Raw genomic sequence first — 14,896 nt, 5'->3', positions numbered from 1 at the left:
AATTATATGTCATATATAGGTTTTTGTTATCAACAGCCTGAAGATGGGGGAAATCTCCCGAAACGTTGCTGTATGATATGAAATAAACTATTATAGTTTAATAAGGAAGAAATTGTGTCATTCACTAAATCCATTTAATTCCATAGACTCTTCCAGTTAAAGGATTATTAAATTTGTAATATTAACAGTTTGATGCTTACTGTGTTTACACCATTTAATAGCGTGAATATTAGATCATTATTGTAAACAAAAATATTAATAACTTTTGATTACTATTACACCAATATGTACAAAATATTGGTTCTTAGCTAAACTCAAATTATTGACTTGACTAAATTTTAAACATCAAAATGTTACTAACATTTTTCAAATAATATTACTGTGTAAATTCACACTGATATATACTTCACGTCTTGAAAAATAACTGTTTTCTTTGATTGATAATTGACTGCTATTGAAGGTCGTTGGTATGGGAAAAGGCATGCACTTTATAAACCCTTCAATACAGTTTTGGGAGCTTTGTATATTTCCTCTCCATGCTACACTTGGGCACCCTCAGTGCTCTTTTGAATCAAACGAGTTGAAATTTGGTAAGTAGGTTCGTTATCTATTCATAAAAATATGGAGAAGAATTTTGCACAAATAAAATTTAGTCATGTCCAAATAATAATTTGAGCTCATAATAGTGAAAAATTTGTATTTAATATATTTAATCTAACCATTTGTAGGAATAAAACGATTTTCTGAGTGAATTCACATTATTCAGTGGAATCTCAAGAATATTTTAAAAACAATTTGAGATGAAAATATATTCTATTCTCAACTTTTATTTACTCAATATAAAAAAATAAATAAATAAAAAAAGAACTCACTCTTCCATATGAATATTTGGTGTAGAAGCTAACTTCGCCACTACAGGTTTATTTGCAGCTACTTGAGAAATGACATTTTCTCCCTCAGATTTTAGTTGATCAACAAATGATTCAACGTCTCTAGATTTACCACCAAGTTTCATAGCTTTCGCTGATAAGACGGGTTTCCTGAGCAGAAAAGAACAGTTTATTATAAATATAAAACAGAATAAGAGTTCAATATTTTTAGATATCTCATAGCTAAAACCAAATAGAGAAAAAAAAAACTGGAAACTAAGTTCCTAAATAACTGAGAATCTGTTATTAGAACAAAAAAAAACTTATCCTTTATAAGTCACTCACTATCTTTGAATCTATTAACTAAATTAAATCTACAAAATGACTTTCAATAATGATAGACCAAAGAATTTCATACAATGGCTTACTACACTTTATAAATGATCAATATAACACATTTCTTACATTTTGGGGATTTTATCTAAATGAATCATTTACAGCAAAGAAATTTTTTTTTCTTTATTTTCATGATTTGCTCATTTATTACAAAGAAATCTAAATCCATAGAAAACTAATGATTGATGAAAATAGAAAAACAGGAGGAGAGTGGGGTTCATTATTCTCAGAAAAGATCGTACCTCACTAAATCAGCAAGAAAAAACAATATAATGAATATAAGTAAGTAATATTGGATGGAATAAACTATATCTTATATAGTTTTACCAATTAACTTATTGTAAAGAGCTTTTTGCCTAGCTCATGAGTTCGAGAGTGGATTGATTATCTCTAGTATTGTATTAAAATGAAAATCATAAAGCACGATTTTGAAAAATAACATAAATCAGCTAACAATAAAACAGCTTGCGATATGTGCCTGGTATTGTTTTCTTGACAACTTATACCTGTTGAAGCAACTTCACTAAGCAAATCTTAATAAATTAACATTTATTATCCTCATTTTGGGGTGTGAGAAAAAAAACAAACAGATTGACTTTGTTTAGGATCTGTATTTTAGGAGGATGATAGCCTTAAAAATATGGGTTATTACAATTGTATTGTCATTATATTTATGCACCAATTGTTTACTGCAATCTGTTTCCATGATCTTTACAGAAGTGAAGTGGTAAAAACAAAAAAATATTAAAAATACTACTTTTCCCAGAGATTAAAATTTCCTTTGGGAAGGGTCTAGTCTACCCATTAATACTACTATAAAATTTTAAAAAAATTAGCATACTTACGCAGGAGTGTATGTAGGTTTAGGCAGATCAATAGTTTCAACAACAGGGCTTGTAAATGTTGATGACGAACCGAAACCAGCAATACTTGGAGTTTTGTAGCCTTTTTTTCCGGCTTCCAACCTTTGTCTCTGCAGTTCTTTGGCTTTTTCCCTCATTTTATTTTTAGCTTCTCTTTCTTGAGACTGTTTACAATTAGAAGCATTAATTATATAATTTTAAGATCTTGAACAATTAAAATGGTAGTTCACAGAAAAAATAATCCATTTCAAGGAGAAAATATAGGATTGTTATAGGGAAAGAAAAATACTATAGATTAACAATAGTTTGAATTTGTCCCCACAACTCAGAAAACTTTAGTCAGAAAACAATTTGGAGAAACTTTACCTCTTAAAGTTGAAGAAACGGATTAACTAACGATAAAATCCCCAATATATTATATATTTTACACAGTTTTAAAAATTAAATTACTTGAGTTATTGTGTGATATATTATTTCAAATATTTAAGAGCATTGTACTTTTTTTGCTATCGAATAAAATGAAACAAGGACTATGATTTTCAATTTAAAGGTTAAGTACCAAATCAAATGTATCATAAGTAGTAATTATATTAGTAATGTATATCATAAGTAGTAATTAACTTCACACTCTAATTCTAAACTAAATAACTTTATTATTTCTTAATGTTATAAAAATCGGAACCATATATAGACAATTGTATTTAATTAACACTTAAATTCAATCTTTAAAATATTTTAAGGACTTATTTAATCCAATAAATTAATTAAAAATTAAAAAATAAGGAAGACCCAAGGCATTTGTTCATTATATTTACTTGAAATTAAAAAAGTAATAGTATAAAATTTATCAGAACAATTAAAATAGTAGAATCATCAATAATTCGTGTTTAGTAAAGTACTTAAATTATTAACACTGGCAATAAAAAGATACAAACAGGATAATTAATGATATCAACCCTATGGTAATACTCCAAGTTAAAACAAACATTAATAATCCAGAATATTGGTTCCTTACCCAATGACTCCTCATTCCTCCAGTAATAAAGAAATGCCTAAGGATGTTATCGCCCAGATAAAAATTATGTTTAGACTATTTTAAATAAAACATGTGAAAATAACATTAAAAGATTGGTGTGAGCAGGGACGGCATTAAATAGATGCTACAGGTGTCACTGCACTTGGCCTTTTTTATAATTGTTGCTAACAATTGCAAAAAATAAAACAGTTGAATGTGTTGTCTTACATATGCAGATAAAGTAATACAGTGGAAAGAAATACTACAGTTCATAGATTAGGAATAACTGTGTTAATAGGATGGGTATTTGAAGTATTTGGGGATTTTAAGAGTTAAAAGATGTAAGACCTACCAACTTTTGATTCAAAATCATTAAAGACAAGAAAAGTAAAACAGAATAACAATAACAGAATCTCTTACCTGTCTTACAGCCATGTATACTTTCTCTTCGTGGGAATCCATTTCAACATAAGTCCTAATCTGAGCTAAGTTAACACTTTCCCTGTAACCTAGAGCCACAATTTCGTCAAATGCAAAAATAAGATTAAATGCATTTTCAGTAATTTCTGATTCTTCCATATTGCGGCAATATTCTGGAATCTAGAATAAAAATTTAAAAACTTAAATTATAAAATTGAAATATCAAAACAGGAACATAGCTAATACTAAGTTAAAAAACTGAGGTTTGACGGTAGTATCTTATGTAGAAATAATAATAATCTGCAATAACTTACAAGCCTAACATAATCATATGTATACAAGTCATCAGGTTAGAAGAAGCAGTTTTATACTGTAAAATACACAGCAAAAGAAGCTTTTACACAGCCTCCTGAAGGACTTGTATGTCATAAAGGTTTAGTCAAATAAATTAGGAATATCCAATTTATTGTAATATTTCAGGTTTGGTTGGTACATGTGTAAAATTGGTAAACGTCAGCCCATTCAATGTTTCAACAACTAGTGAAGATGTCATAAGTTTGTATCAATAAGTCTAATCACAATTTGATTTGTTACAAAAGATATTAATACATTCAAACAAAGAATTAATCCATTCATAATAGAATATATGTATTTGAATGCATTAAAAATTTAAAATATATTACAGCACACATTATGTATAGCTAATGCAATAGATATCCTTTTTTAAGAATTTAATTAATTTGGATAAAAACCTAAGTTTTAAGTATAAGCAATACATACCACACGAGAGAATAGTCTAAGTGTTTCAAGATCTTCTAAAATATTTGAGGCCTTAGTGGTAATCAGCACCATGTAAAGTTTCTCAAGGGGCTGATACACATACCGCACTGAATCAGTTTCTACAAATGTATGTTGTTTACCCGATGACATCAATTTTGGAAATGCTGCTAAGAGTCCTTCAATGCGGGCCTTTGTCATTTCGACAAACTGCCTTGAGACAATGGCTATAACAAAAATAAATAATAAAAAAGGATGGTTCAGAAAGATATATAATTATAATATTAATAAAGATACTTACTTTTACCAGCTTTTGTGCAAACCGCTGCTGCGATTAGCACCTGTAATAAAGAATAATATGAATAAAGAATTCTGTAAAAATGATATAACATAAATCTGTTTCTAGGTTAAGTACCATGCTATTCATTAATTAATCTTAAGCTATAGATCAGAACAGTGTAAAGTCTCCATTTTTAATATTTACCATGGTTGCAAAAGCGATAGAACAGTCCTTAAACCAGTAAATAAACTTCAGCTGCAAAACATAGTTTCACCTATCACAGACAGTTGGCAGTCAAACCTGGAGCAGCAATACGTAAGCTGACGTGTACCGGTCAAAATTTCTTATTTGATAGCTCAATAAATATCGATATAAATATAAATAAAGTTACTGTATTTTTTAAAAAAACTAAAATCATCTGCTTTTCAGCTTACAATTTTACAATTATCATCAAAATTTAAAGTACTCTATGTGACATAACTAAACTTTAGAAGATGATTTGGAAGTGACTGTACTCAGGTTTGGAGCAAAACTCCACAGATGTCGGGGCAGGCGTGATGACCTGTTGCCCCTCCTTCTCCCTTCGTAGTGCCAACTCCAAAAATGATTCACTAGAACAGAAATTATCACATTTTTCATTATTATTCATTAAATTAACTATACTAATTACGAAATTATAGAAAAAAATATTCACACTTCGTCTCAAGGACAATAGAGGTTATAATTATTTGAAATTCAAAAATGTTTTAGAATTTCTCTCTGAGAGCGGTTGGCTACAGAAAGGTACGTAGGTCGCTTAGGTGACGGTTTCTTTAGTAGCGTAAGAGCGCGCGGATGATGATCAGTGTTGGTGTGGTTGATACAGTTTTGTTGTGATAATGGGTAGTAAAAAGGAGCAAGAAGCTATGATAAACAATGACTACCCGGTTGGCAAGGAACCGTGGTCGTATCAAGCAAAAAGATTCATCTACAACAGAGATAATGGTGCTTTTATGGGACGAACAGCATCAAGTTGGGGTGAGTTAACGCCCCTTTTTTTATTACCAAAATTTTCAATCCTAATATATAATTAGGAGTTAAAAATAAAAAAAAAAGCTAAATATTTTATTATTTCTAAATAAGCTATTTGTTTTAAAATCATCATTTTTTATAGTAACGTTTACTATGAAGTTTCAAATATCAATCTAAATAAATTAAGTGTGTTGTACATGTTTGGTATGTATGTGCATTTACAATAATATAGACACATGAAGTTCTTATATGGAATATGTTATTGTTTACGGCCTCGCGTTCCCATCTGTAATCATAACCTGAAACCTACCTGTGAAGTCGCTTTTGGAGTGGGTGTCACAATATTCAATTATTTGATTTTTGGTTTTCTGATGAGAGCATTATTTAAATTAAAATTTAAACTTATATATAGTCGGATTAAATTTATTTTAATATTGGTTTATTTGTAATAATGTTGTCTGACGCTACCTCTTTATTATATATTTAAGAACAAGTTCGATTGAAGGATAGAAACAGAAGAATGTGGCTGATAAACAGAGTACTGCCGCTTAGCTTAAAATACCGCCTTATCTGGGCATTGATGTCTCTTTCAAGTCTTGCAATTCATGAAAATCTAATGGAATATAGATTATAGTTACTTTTTAAATGAATTTATTCTATAAATGTAATTTATAAAATAATTTAATATCAATTTTAAAATCCAATTCAACTATTATATGAAATACTGCATGTTTGAGCATTAAGTTAATTAATTACTTAATCAATTAGATAAATAAGTAGCTGTGTGTTTAAATCTTATTAGGTAAGCTTTCGTGAAGGAAAAAAATGATAGTTTAAAGTCTAAATTAATTTATTTTTAAATCAAATTATACCAGATATTTTCGTAAATTTGAAAAATTAATAGTTTTGCTTATTGAGTCTTATAAATATAAATTTGCTAATATATATGCATATCGAAGATACTGTAAAAAGAATAAATTCAACAATTTTTAGGAGAGATTATTTTTTACCAAAATTCATTTTGTATGATAGACCTAATATGTATGACCTGTTATTTGTGGTAAATTTAAATATATTTTAATAGTCTTTCACATTCCTTAACTTAGTAGTATCAAAGACTATACCAGGATAAAGAGAACTCCAAATTGTGGAATTCTCCATTTTTACATAACATCGGCTTATTTGTTTAAAAAGTATTAATGTATGGTAGGTTAGAAATTAAAATTTTACTGTTGGAATATTTTTACAATCTAAGGGAATTATTCCGGGACAGTTAATCTTTCATTTGCCGATGAAGGTCTGAAATCACGTTCAGTAAATATTGAACTCGGAACGAAACAGTTTATTTGAACACGCGGGACATTTTTTTTCTGTTGAAAGGTATCAATATAGTGGAAATATTGATGTTTGCCCTCAGCAGGTCTCTTGACATAATCTATTTTGGAAATGTTATTTCTATTGATGTTGGGTTGAACTCTCATAATAGAACCCCTGGAACCGGGTTCATAAACTGGCTTATTAAAAAAAAAATAAAGATCAGAAAAAAGAAGAGGGTTAATGTTCTGATCAATAAATAGAGAGATGGTGTATTTAAAAATCTGTAGCTGTTGAAAAACTAATGAAAATAACTAACTCTTTAAAAAAAAAAATATTTTTGTTGTGATTATGAATTTCTATATTGTACCCACATCGTATTTTATTATGTCTTGAAATGCATAATACAATCAGTAAATCCAAATTACATACGTCATAAATAGTTTGTTTTACTCTACATTTCTGTTAATATTATCTTTTTGAAATGTCGGACATCTCATATTTACCGACCCTAGCGGAAAACGGCTAGTTTCCTAGACCCGAAGTTGCCTGTTAATAGGAGCTAGACTGTTTTCGGTTTCTATTACTTAAAAGTTACCTAGTTTAGGTTTTTAGGGATGTTGAGATTTTATTAGAAAAAGTTTTCTGTTTAATCTATTTATATTTCGAAATTTAATTCTTGCATCATAAAAATTGTTGATGTATCAGACATTTTATGTCACATTATAGTTAAATGAATTAAAATAAAAATTGATCCATATTGCCATTTAAATTGTATGAATGTCAGAAGCTATTTTCAGAAACAAGTAACTAACTTTCATTTTAGGTAACAATATCTACAAAAATAATTTAACTAAAAAACGTTTCCGAGTACATGAGTCTTCATCGTTATTTTATCTATTTCACTTGCTCTGTCTTCCGAGAAAATTGCATTTTCCGGATTTTTTTTTTATCTAGATATCTATATTTTACGATTACTGATTTAGTTTGAGAATTAAATCTTAGAGATAAGTTTTAGAAATGTTTTAGAGTTCGGATATAGACTGAGGAAAATTTGTTTCACATGCGCAAGCGAAAGTAGCTGGCGGAATCTGATAAAATTAATATGGGACCAACTACGAACCCGTACAATTCACGAAAATTTCATCAAAATCGGATTGTTTACAGTTGAATATGCTTTAAAATAAATTTGACTACAGACACGGAACCAAATTTGTTCCCTGATATCTAAAACATAAAATGAGTGTGAAAATTTTCGTTTCTGAGGAAATAAAATATTTTTCAATGTTAATAAATAAAATATTTTTCAATGTTAATAAATAAAATAAAATAATTCAAATAAAAACCTTCCATAGCTTGGGTAGTTCGAAAATAGTTTTTTTTCGAACAATGTCGATTTCTATTCATATTATCCTTTTCTTAAATATTCAGTTCAATTTTTAATTATTTAAAATTTGGTTAAATTTTTATTTCCTTCCATCGACCTGTTTTACAACACTTAATATGAAAATATGATAATTTTTTTTCGTTCCGGTAACTAAATCGAATCTAAGTAGGTTGATTTTGTAGAACGAAATTATCCCCATTTTAGTCTTACATTTTTAATAATGTGTTTTCCTGATCAATCTTGTCTTTAAAGAAATCGGTTATAATTAACGGTTATACTTACTTAGTACTCATTAAGTAATCTACGTTTGAATTAACTTCCTGATCTCTTCCGGCTAGACATTTGACCTTGTTTAGAGGTGCTTTGATAAATAAAATAGAAACTCTGGCTTGATAGTAAGAGTTGCTAATCGATATTTCTACCTCAGTACAACGAGTGGATTATTCCATCTGAGTATATTTAACCTCTGATAATTTCGATATTGATATACTATTGAAATCAATATTAGTCAATAGAAACGCGTATTATTTTATGTAACACAATTTTGGTGCGAACTTTCATCTTTATTCAGATATCGTCAATGGATGGTGGAAGGGAGCATGAGAATTGGTAATTGAATACAATGAAATTTATTTAAAGTTGAAATATATTTCCTTATCTACCATTTCTTTAAACATAGGTATATTCATAAAATCCCTAATTTCTATAAGTATTGATTAATAGTTTAGATTAGAATAGTTATTTTTATGATTAATAGATAAACTATTGTTAATAATATAATAAGCTATATTAATATTACTTAGCGTTAATTGAATATTTTTAACTGGTAACATGAATCATTTAAATGTGTTATTTTTTTGTTTAATTTTCGTTTGTAAAAAAAATCATAAATATGGTTACAAATTTATAAAAGAAAAATTGCTCGAAACCCAAAAGATCAGAATGACTTTCTTAGCACAGTTTTTCTGTCAATCGAAGGTAAAGTAATGAATAAATAAATTTAACATTAATCAATTAACTATTGTTAATAATATTCCTACTAAATATTAACAATTTTTTTAATTATAGAAATACATTAAAATATTTGAACAGTATCAATACTGATATTTTGTGTTTTGGCAGTTCTAAATAAATTCTGAAATATTGATCTCGATTTTTGTGATGTGAAATTCATACTATTATTTTATTTATTCGATTTATTTATTTATCGGATTTTCATCACTGTTTTCCCTTCAAAGCGAATAAATCTTCAACATTTTAAGAAAGATTATTAAATAATGTTATAATTTGAGATTTAAATAAATATTGAACTTTTTTTTTATTTATTTTTATTTTTTAATAATGTAATGTTTTAGTCAGTTTTTATTTAGGATTTAATTATTACACCAACATTTCTCAAATGATTCGGCAACCCCTTTGCTTTGAACTTTTTGGACAATTTTCCTGTTGAACACCTCTTTTCGCTGAATTAGGCGATTACCACTTCACCTGGATTAAACTACCTCTTTTACAAATATTAACTTAATAATCATTTCTTTTACATAAATAACATTATATAATTTTCCACTTTTATGCTAATTTGCATTGATTTTTATTAAATTTAATTTTCATATTAATGCTTTTGTATTTGCGTGACCATAAATTATATTTTGAAATTGGGTCCGAATATTGGGTTATATTTTTTTTTATAATACTATTTTTTGGATGGAGTACTCAATCCTAGAAGGAACCATGTATACATAGTAAAAGCCTTTAAAAAAAAAATTAATGGTTATGCTCGTAATTTACAACAGATATGATCTTAACTACTTAATGAAAGTATTGATTTCATTAATTAATTTATGATCTTTCATTACTCTTGTCAAAATATTGTTTTTTTTTTTAATCTAATCAATCTATAAATTTTAATTAAAATTAAAAATATCTACTGTTTTTTTTTTAGTTTGTACTTGTATTATTATTGTTTGTATTCCAAGGATTCTGTTCTTCAGGGAATTGCGTAATTTAAATTTATGCGTCTCTCATATGGTTTCTTAAGCTGAAGACCCTTAACTGAAAAGCCCCACGTGTAGGGAAGTTCATTCACCATGAAAATTCAAAACTCGTTTTTACTGGTTGTAATGAAAGAGTCGCTCTGTGAAATATAAACGTTTTCTTTATTCTTGTGGTTTTTCAACCTTATGAAAAGTTACAGAAACTCATTGGTTAATTTTTTTTTTAAATATAAAAAAGTATTTTAAGTTTCGAAGGAAAATCGTGTAAAAGAAGGAAACAATTCAGAGATTCTAGATATTAAAGTATGCAGAATGACCTTGAAAACCTTGTGAATAATACTATACTGATGTTGAAGGACATATACATCCCGTTCCAATTATTAATTTCATTCTTCCATGAATTAATTATATTTATGTTCTGTAATGAATTTTTTTAAATTTATTTAATTTTAATTGGTTTTAAAAATATTTATGATGTATTAAGTTTCGTATTTCGGGATGTTTTCGTATGTTATTCAGTAAACGTGATAAACAATACAAGAACTTCTAATACGTTATAAGTGATTAATAGCCTCATCAAAGTAAATAAATTTTGCTAAAATACAAGTATTAATTGTTTTATATTTGTACATATATATTTTTTATTTATTAGGTGAACTTAGGCGTCAGTAGGAAGAGAAACAAATTCAGATTAGGTACAATTTAAGTTATTCCTATCTTCATCAGATAGCTAGTTTCGCTGAGTCACATTTCTTGTTTCTATCAGGAACAGTGTCATAGACATGAATCATAATTTCTACAGCATTCTTCGTAATCCATTGCTTGGACGTGCATTTTGTAATTAAAATTTTGTTGTTGATATTACTTAATGAAGTTGTAGTAATAAAATAAAAACATTTGAGAGTCGGGGAGGAACTAATCCCTTAAGTGGATGTTTAGTTACATTTTGCTAACACTTATTTAAAAAATGCCACAGGCAAATATTTGTTGATACACTCAGGTGGGAATTAACCCACAGCATTCACAACCATAAACTGTACATTACACTTCCCAACGTGGTTTGGAAAATACGACGGAACTTGGATCCCAAGGTAAGTTGATGCGATTGACCAGGCATAAGTGGTTCCCAATGACCCAATACTTGTTCAGAGAGAGATGACCGAAGCTTAGGTGAATGTTTTAAATATAATAGTGCAAGAGCCGGGAAGAAAAAAAGGCAGTTATCTCACCCCAATTTTCATTACTTTAATGAAAACTATGTATAATTAATAGTCAAAATTGATGAGTCTGCCAAGTATAGGTAGGGGGAATAAAAAATGGCAGCTGTTTCAAAACCTTAAAAAACACGTAATATTTCATTCGGAGCTCTATATCTTAAAACTACCAACAACACTAGAAACCCTAAGAGCACATTATTTAAAGAAGAGTAAATTTGGTGAAATATTTGCCTTAAAAGATCTATTTACGGCCAATAGTTCTCGAGATATAGCTTTTTAAAAAGTAGTTTTTATGATATTCACATATGAATAAAAATTTGCCAAATCAAAATTTGTCCGAATAACTATAAATCAATATATATTAGCAAATTTCATGTAAACTATTACACCTACGAAGATAAACATCCTAAACTACTTTATAGTTCATTAAACTAGCTTTAATTTAAGTGCTAATAAACATCTGTATGTCAAATGGTTTGTGAGATATAGATTTTTCAAAATAAATTCTTTAACTACCGCTCTTTCAGTACGTCCCATACAACATTTTTATGAAATGTTGATTTTTAAAAAGCTATATCTCGGGAACTATTTAACGTAAATAACTCTTTTAGGGCTCATATTTTAGCAAATTTTCTCATCTTTAAATGAAGTTCTCTTAGGTTTTCTTTTGTTGTTCCTACTTTTTAAGATATAGAGATCCGAATGAAAAATTTTTTTTTTTTATTGCTATCAAACAGCCGCCATTTTTTATTCCCCCTACCTATTCTTGGCAGACTCATCAATTTTGACTAGTAATTATACATAGGTTTCATCAAAGTAATCAAAAATTGGGATGAGATAACTGCCTTTTTTTCTTCTCTTGGGCTCTTATACTATTAGTTGCATTTTATCATGAGATTTCGGGCATTGTAAGGTGATGCCCGAAATCTCACCTTACGATGCCACAAGGCAATCCAAGGCAGTAGTATGCTAGTATACATTTGTAATTTGTATTATGCATTTTTATGTATATAAATTTAATAATAAAGGAGGTTACGAAAAAAAAAGAAAGAGATTTCGGGACGAAGCGGTAAGGGAAGGTCATTATTTTTTGTTTTCTCATCGGGAGATTGTAACGTCGTTCAACAATAATAAATTATTCACTATGATAAATAGTTAACAGAAGCAGATTTTTCTGTAAAGCTTTCTTATATAAACATTTAGAATTTATTTATTTAAAAAAATGTATTTAATTCCATTATTAAGCATTCGCGCGTTTTTATAAAATATTACCATTTTATTAAATAGAGGAATGGTGAATAATGTTGACTCACAGAAAATATCAAGATTGATCAACCTAGCCGACGATATTAGCATGCGTGTGCAACCCGACACGCCATTTAGTTCAAGTGCCGCCATTCTATACCACTGCGATAGAAGTTTCTCTTATCTCATATATCAGATGTCTGCGTCGATTTAATCATAAAATCATAGATAAGTACTGGCAGTTGTGCTTTACGTAATCTTATATGGGTCCAGTGATAAGTTTATGTGCACCCATAATGAAAATTAACATTGCACATATCCAATAAAAAATGTATTCTTAAGGGTTCGTTATTATATACCATTCATGAAACGTGCGGCTGTTGTGGTCATTTGCCTCGATAGATTTCTCTAGCAATCGATTCCTTCTCCCATCATTCTTATTCTGAGATAGTCTTAACGATTCCTTAACCAGCGCTTTTTCTGGTATTTTTAGTCATTATCATCACGACCATGAATGCCTAAAATGAACGGATATACATTAATGCCCAGTACCAGTTTGTAATGTTTAATGGATCAAATCGAACAACTCGCCGCATCATCACAGGTGATAAGAGGGGTCAAATTATATTCACATCATCATGTATCATGTAAGTGAAAGTAGAAATTTAATGTTACAAACTATTGAGTCAAATTGATGGATATTAATGATTTAATCACTTATATAAATAAGCGCCAATAAATTTTAAAAAAGAAAAAAATCCAGACATAATCCTAGCAGATGAAAAACATAATAAAGTAGATTCCTTTTCAACAAATTAAAAAAAATTGGTGCTAATTTATTTAGGGTTCAACGAAATTACTTGTACTCATACTGGTAACAGTGAAGTAACTAGTCCGGCAAGTAGGACTTCTGGAAACACTTGATAATTACCCGGTACCTTAGTTATGAACGTTCTTAAGGAAGACCTTACTAAAGGTTTCCTTTAAATGTATATCTTGAGCTTCTCGTAAAAAAAAAACAAACTACATTCATTAACGCTCATCTACGCCACCTTGATGGGGAAGTAGTAGTTTAAAGGAATTCCTGTAAGTAAAAGAAGTGTTTAAAAAAAGGAAAAAGTTGTTAAAGAAGTGTAAACGGTAGGTGTACGTTTTAAGGAAACCTTTTGTTATATCTTTCTTCAAATCGTTTCTAAACTAGATCCCTGAAGGTTGATGTTTCGGCAATTCGATGTTTCTGATATAGTGTCCATACTGAAGATTAACCAAAATCGAAAGAAAGTATTTGATTGATTAATTTTTATTTAAGAATAGATTACATTATTATTGTAATTTGTATTCTTGTATATTTATAATTAGAAATGTGTATTGAAACATTATGCCGAACCGGGAACGAAGTAATATTGTTGTTTTCGAATGGAATTCTACGATTTCATTTCTACGAAAATGAGAAGTTGGAAAACAGTCCGCAAAAAGGAGAATTGGATTAAAATCAGCCTCTGTGAAACTAAGTCCTACGCTCTTTCAGAAAACATATCTTGGTCAACATTAACGATATAAAATATGGATTTTATTAAATATTACTCTTACCATTTCTAATTAATTTATTTGAGTACGTTCACCACAATAATTACATTTATTTGGCATAGCTTTTTTTTACTTTATTGATAAATTTCCTAATGACTTTGAAAGAAGTTAATAACTAATGCAATCTCTTGAATTTTATTAATATGTTTTGTAAATGCAAATCTACAGGACTATATTTGTTATCAAAACATTATTTTTAAATCTCATCAAATGTCTTCCTGTTAAAGCGATCGTTCGTCCCATTTTTCAACTGAGATTTGTTGTGTTTTATTCTAAACATGCTCTCTTCGTTGATCTATACATCTGGCCTCCAAAGGACTGTACGGACAATTGGTCTTAACTGGAATTGGTAAAAACAACCCATAGCAGCTATGTTATCATGATGATTAACGACTATCTCCATCTTATTTATCAAAGAAATATATTTTCCATCAGTTCAGAAATTTCTGGTTGTTTGTTTGGTTGTTTAGTGGCGCCAAACTTCATTGGTCATCAACGCCATTTATATTTTATTTAATTTT

General features: G+C 28.7%; 2 protein-coding genes across 2 annotated transcripts in view; one reads left to right on the top strand and one right to left on the bottom strand.

Annotated features, from left to right (window-relative positions):
- deltaCOP (coatomer subunit delta) overlaps positions 1 to 5,123 on the bottom strand; it is a 13,089-nt gene extending 7,966 nt beyond the window's left edge. The window contains exons 1-6 of the mRNA XM_014425999.2: positions 4,825 to 5,123; positions 4,642 to 4,681; positions 4,344 to 4,567; positions 3,564 to 3,743; positions 2,111 to 2,292; positions 873 to 1,040 (exon numbers count right to left, since the gene is read on the bottom strand). Coding sequence (XP_014281485.1) covers positions 873 to 1,040; positions 2,111 to 2,292; positions 3,564 to 3,743; positions 4,344 to 4,567; positions 4,642 to 4,681; positions 4,825 to 4,827 — 797 coding nt within the window. The 5' untranslated portion in view covers positions 4,828 to 5,123. The remainder of the gene's footprint in view (positions 1 to 872; positions 1,041 to 2,110; positions 2,293 to 3,563; positions 3,744 to 4,343; positions 4,568 to 4,641; positions 4,682 to 4,824) is intronic.
- A 279-nt stretch (positions 5,124 to 5,402) lies between these two features.
- The window catches only part of LOC106684112 (sodium/potassium-transporting ATPase subunit beta-2), a 46,879-nt gene continuing 37,385 nt past the window's right edge, over positions 5,403 to 14,896 (top strand). Inside the window, exon 1 of the mRNA XM_014426001.3 lies at positions 5,403 to 5,637. Coding sequence (XP_014281487.1) covers positions 5,499 to 5,637 — 139 coding nt within the window. The 5' untranslated portion in view covers positions 5,403 to 5,498. The remainder of the gene's footprint in view (positions 5,638 to 14,896) is intronic.

Source organism: Halyomorpha halys, unplaced genomic scaffold (assembly GCF_000696795.3).
Source record: "Halyomorpha halys isolate HHAL.00 unplaced genomic scaffold, Hhal_1.1 Scaffold543.1, whole genome shotgun sequence".
Taxonomy (NCBI): domain Eukaryota; kingdom Metazoa; phylum Arthropoda; class Insecta; order Hemiptera; family Pentatomidae; genus Halyomorpha; species Halyomorpha halys.
This window is presented reverse-complemented; position numbering and strand designations above follow the sequence as displayed.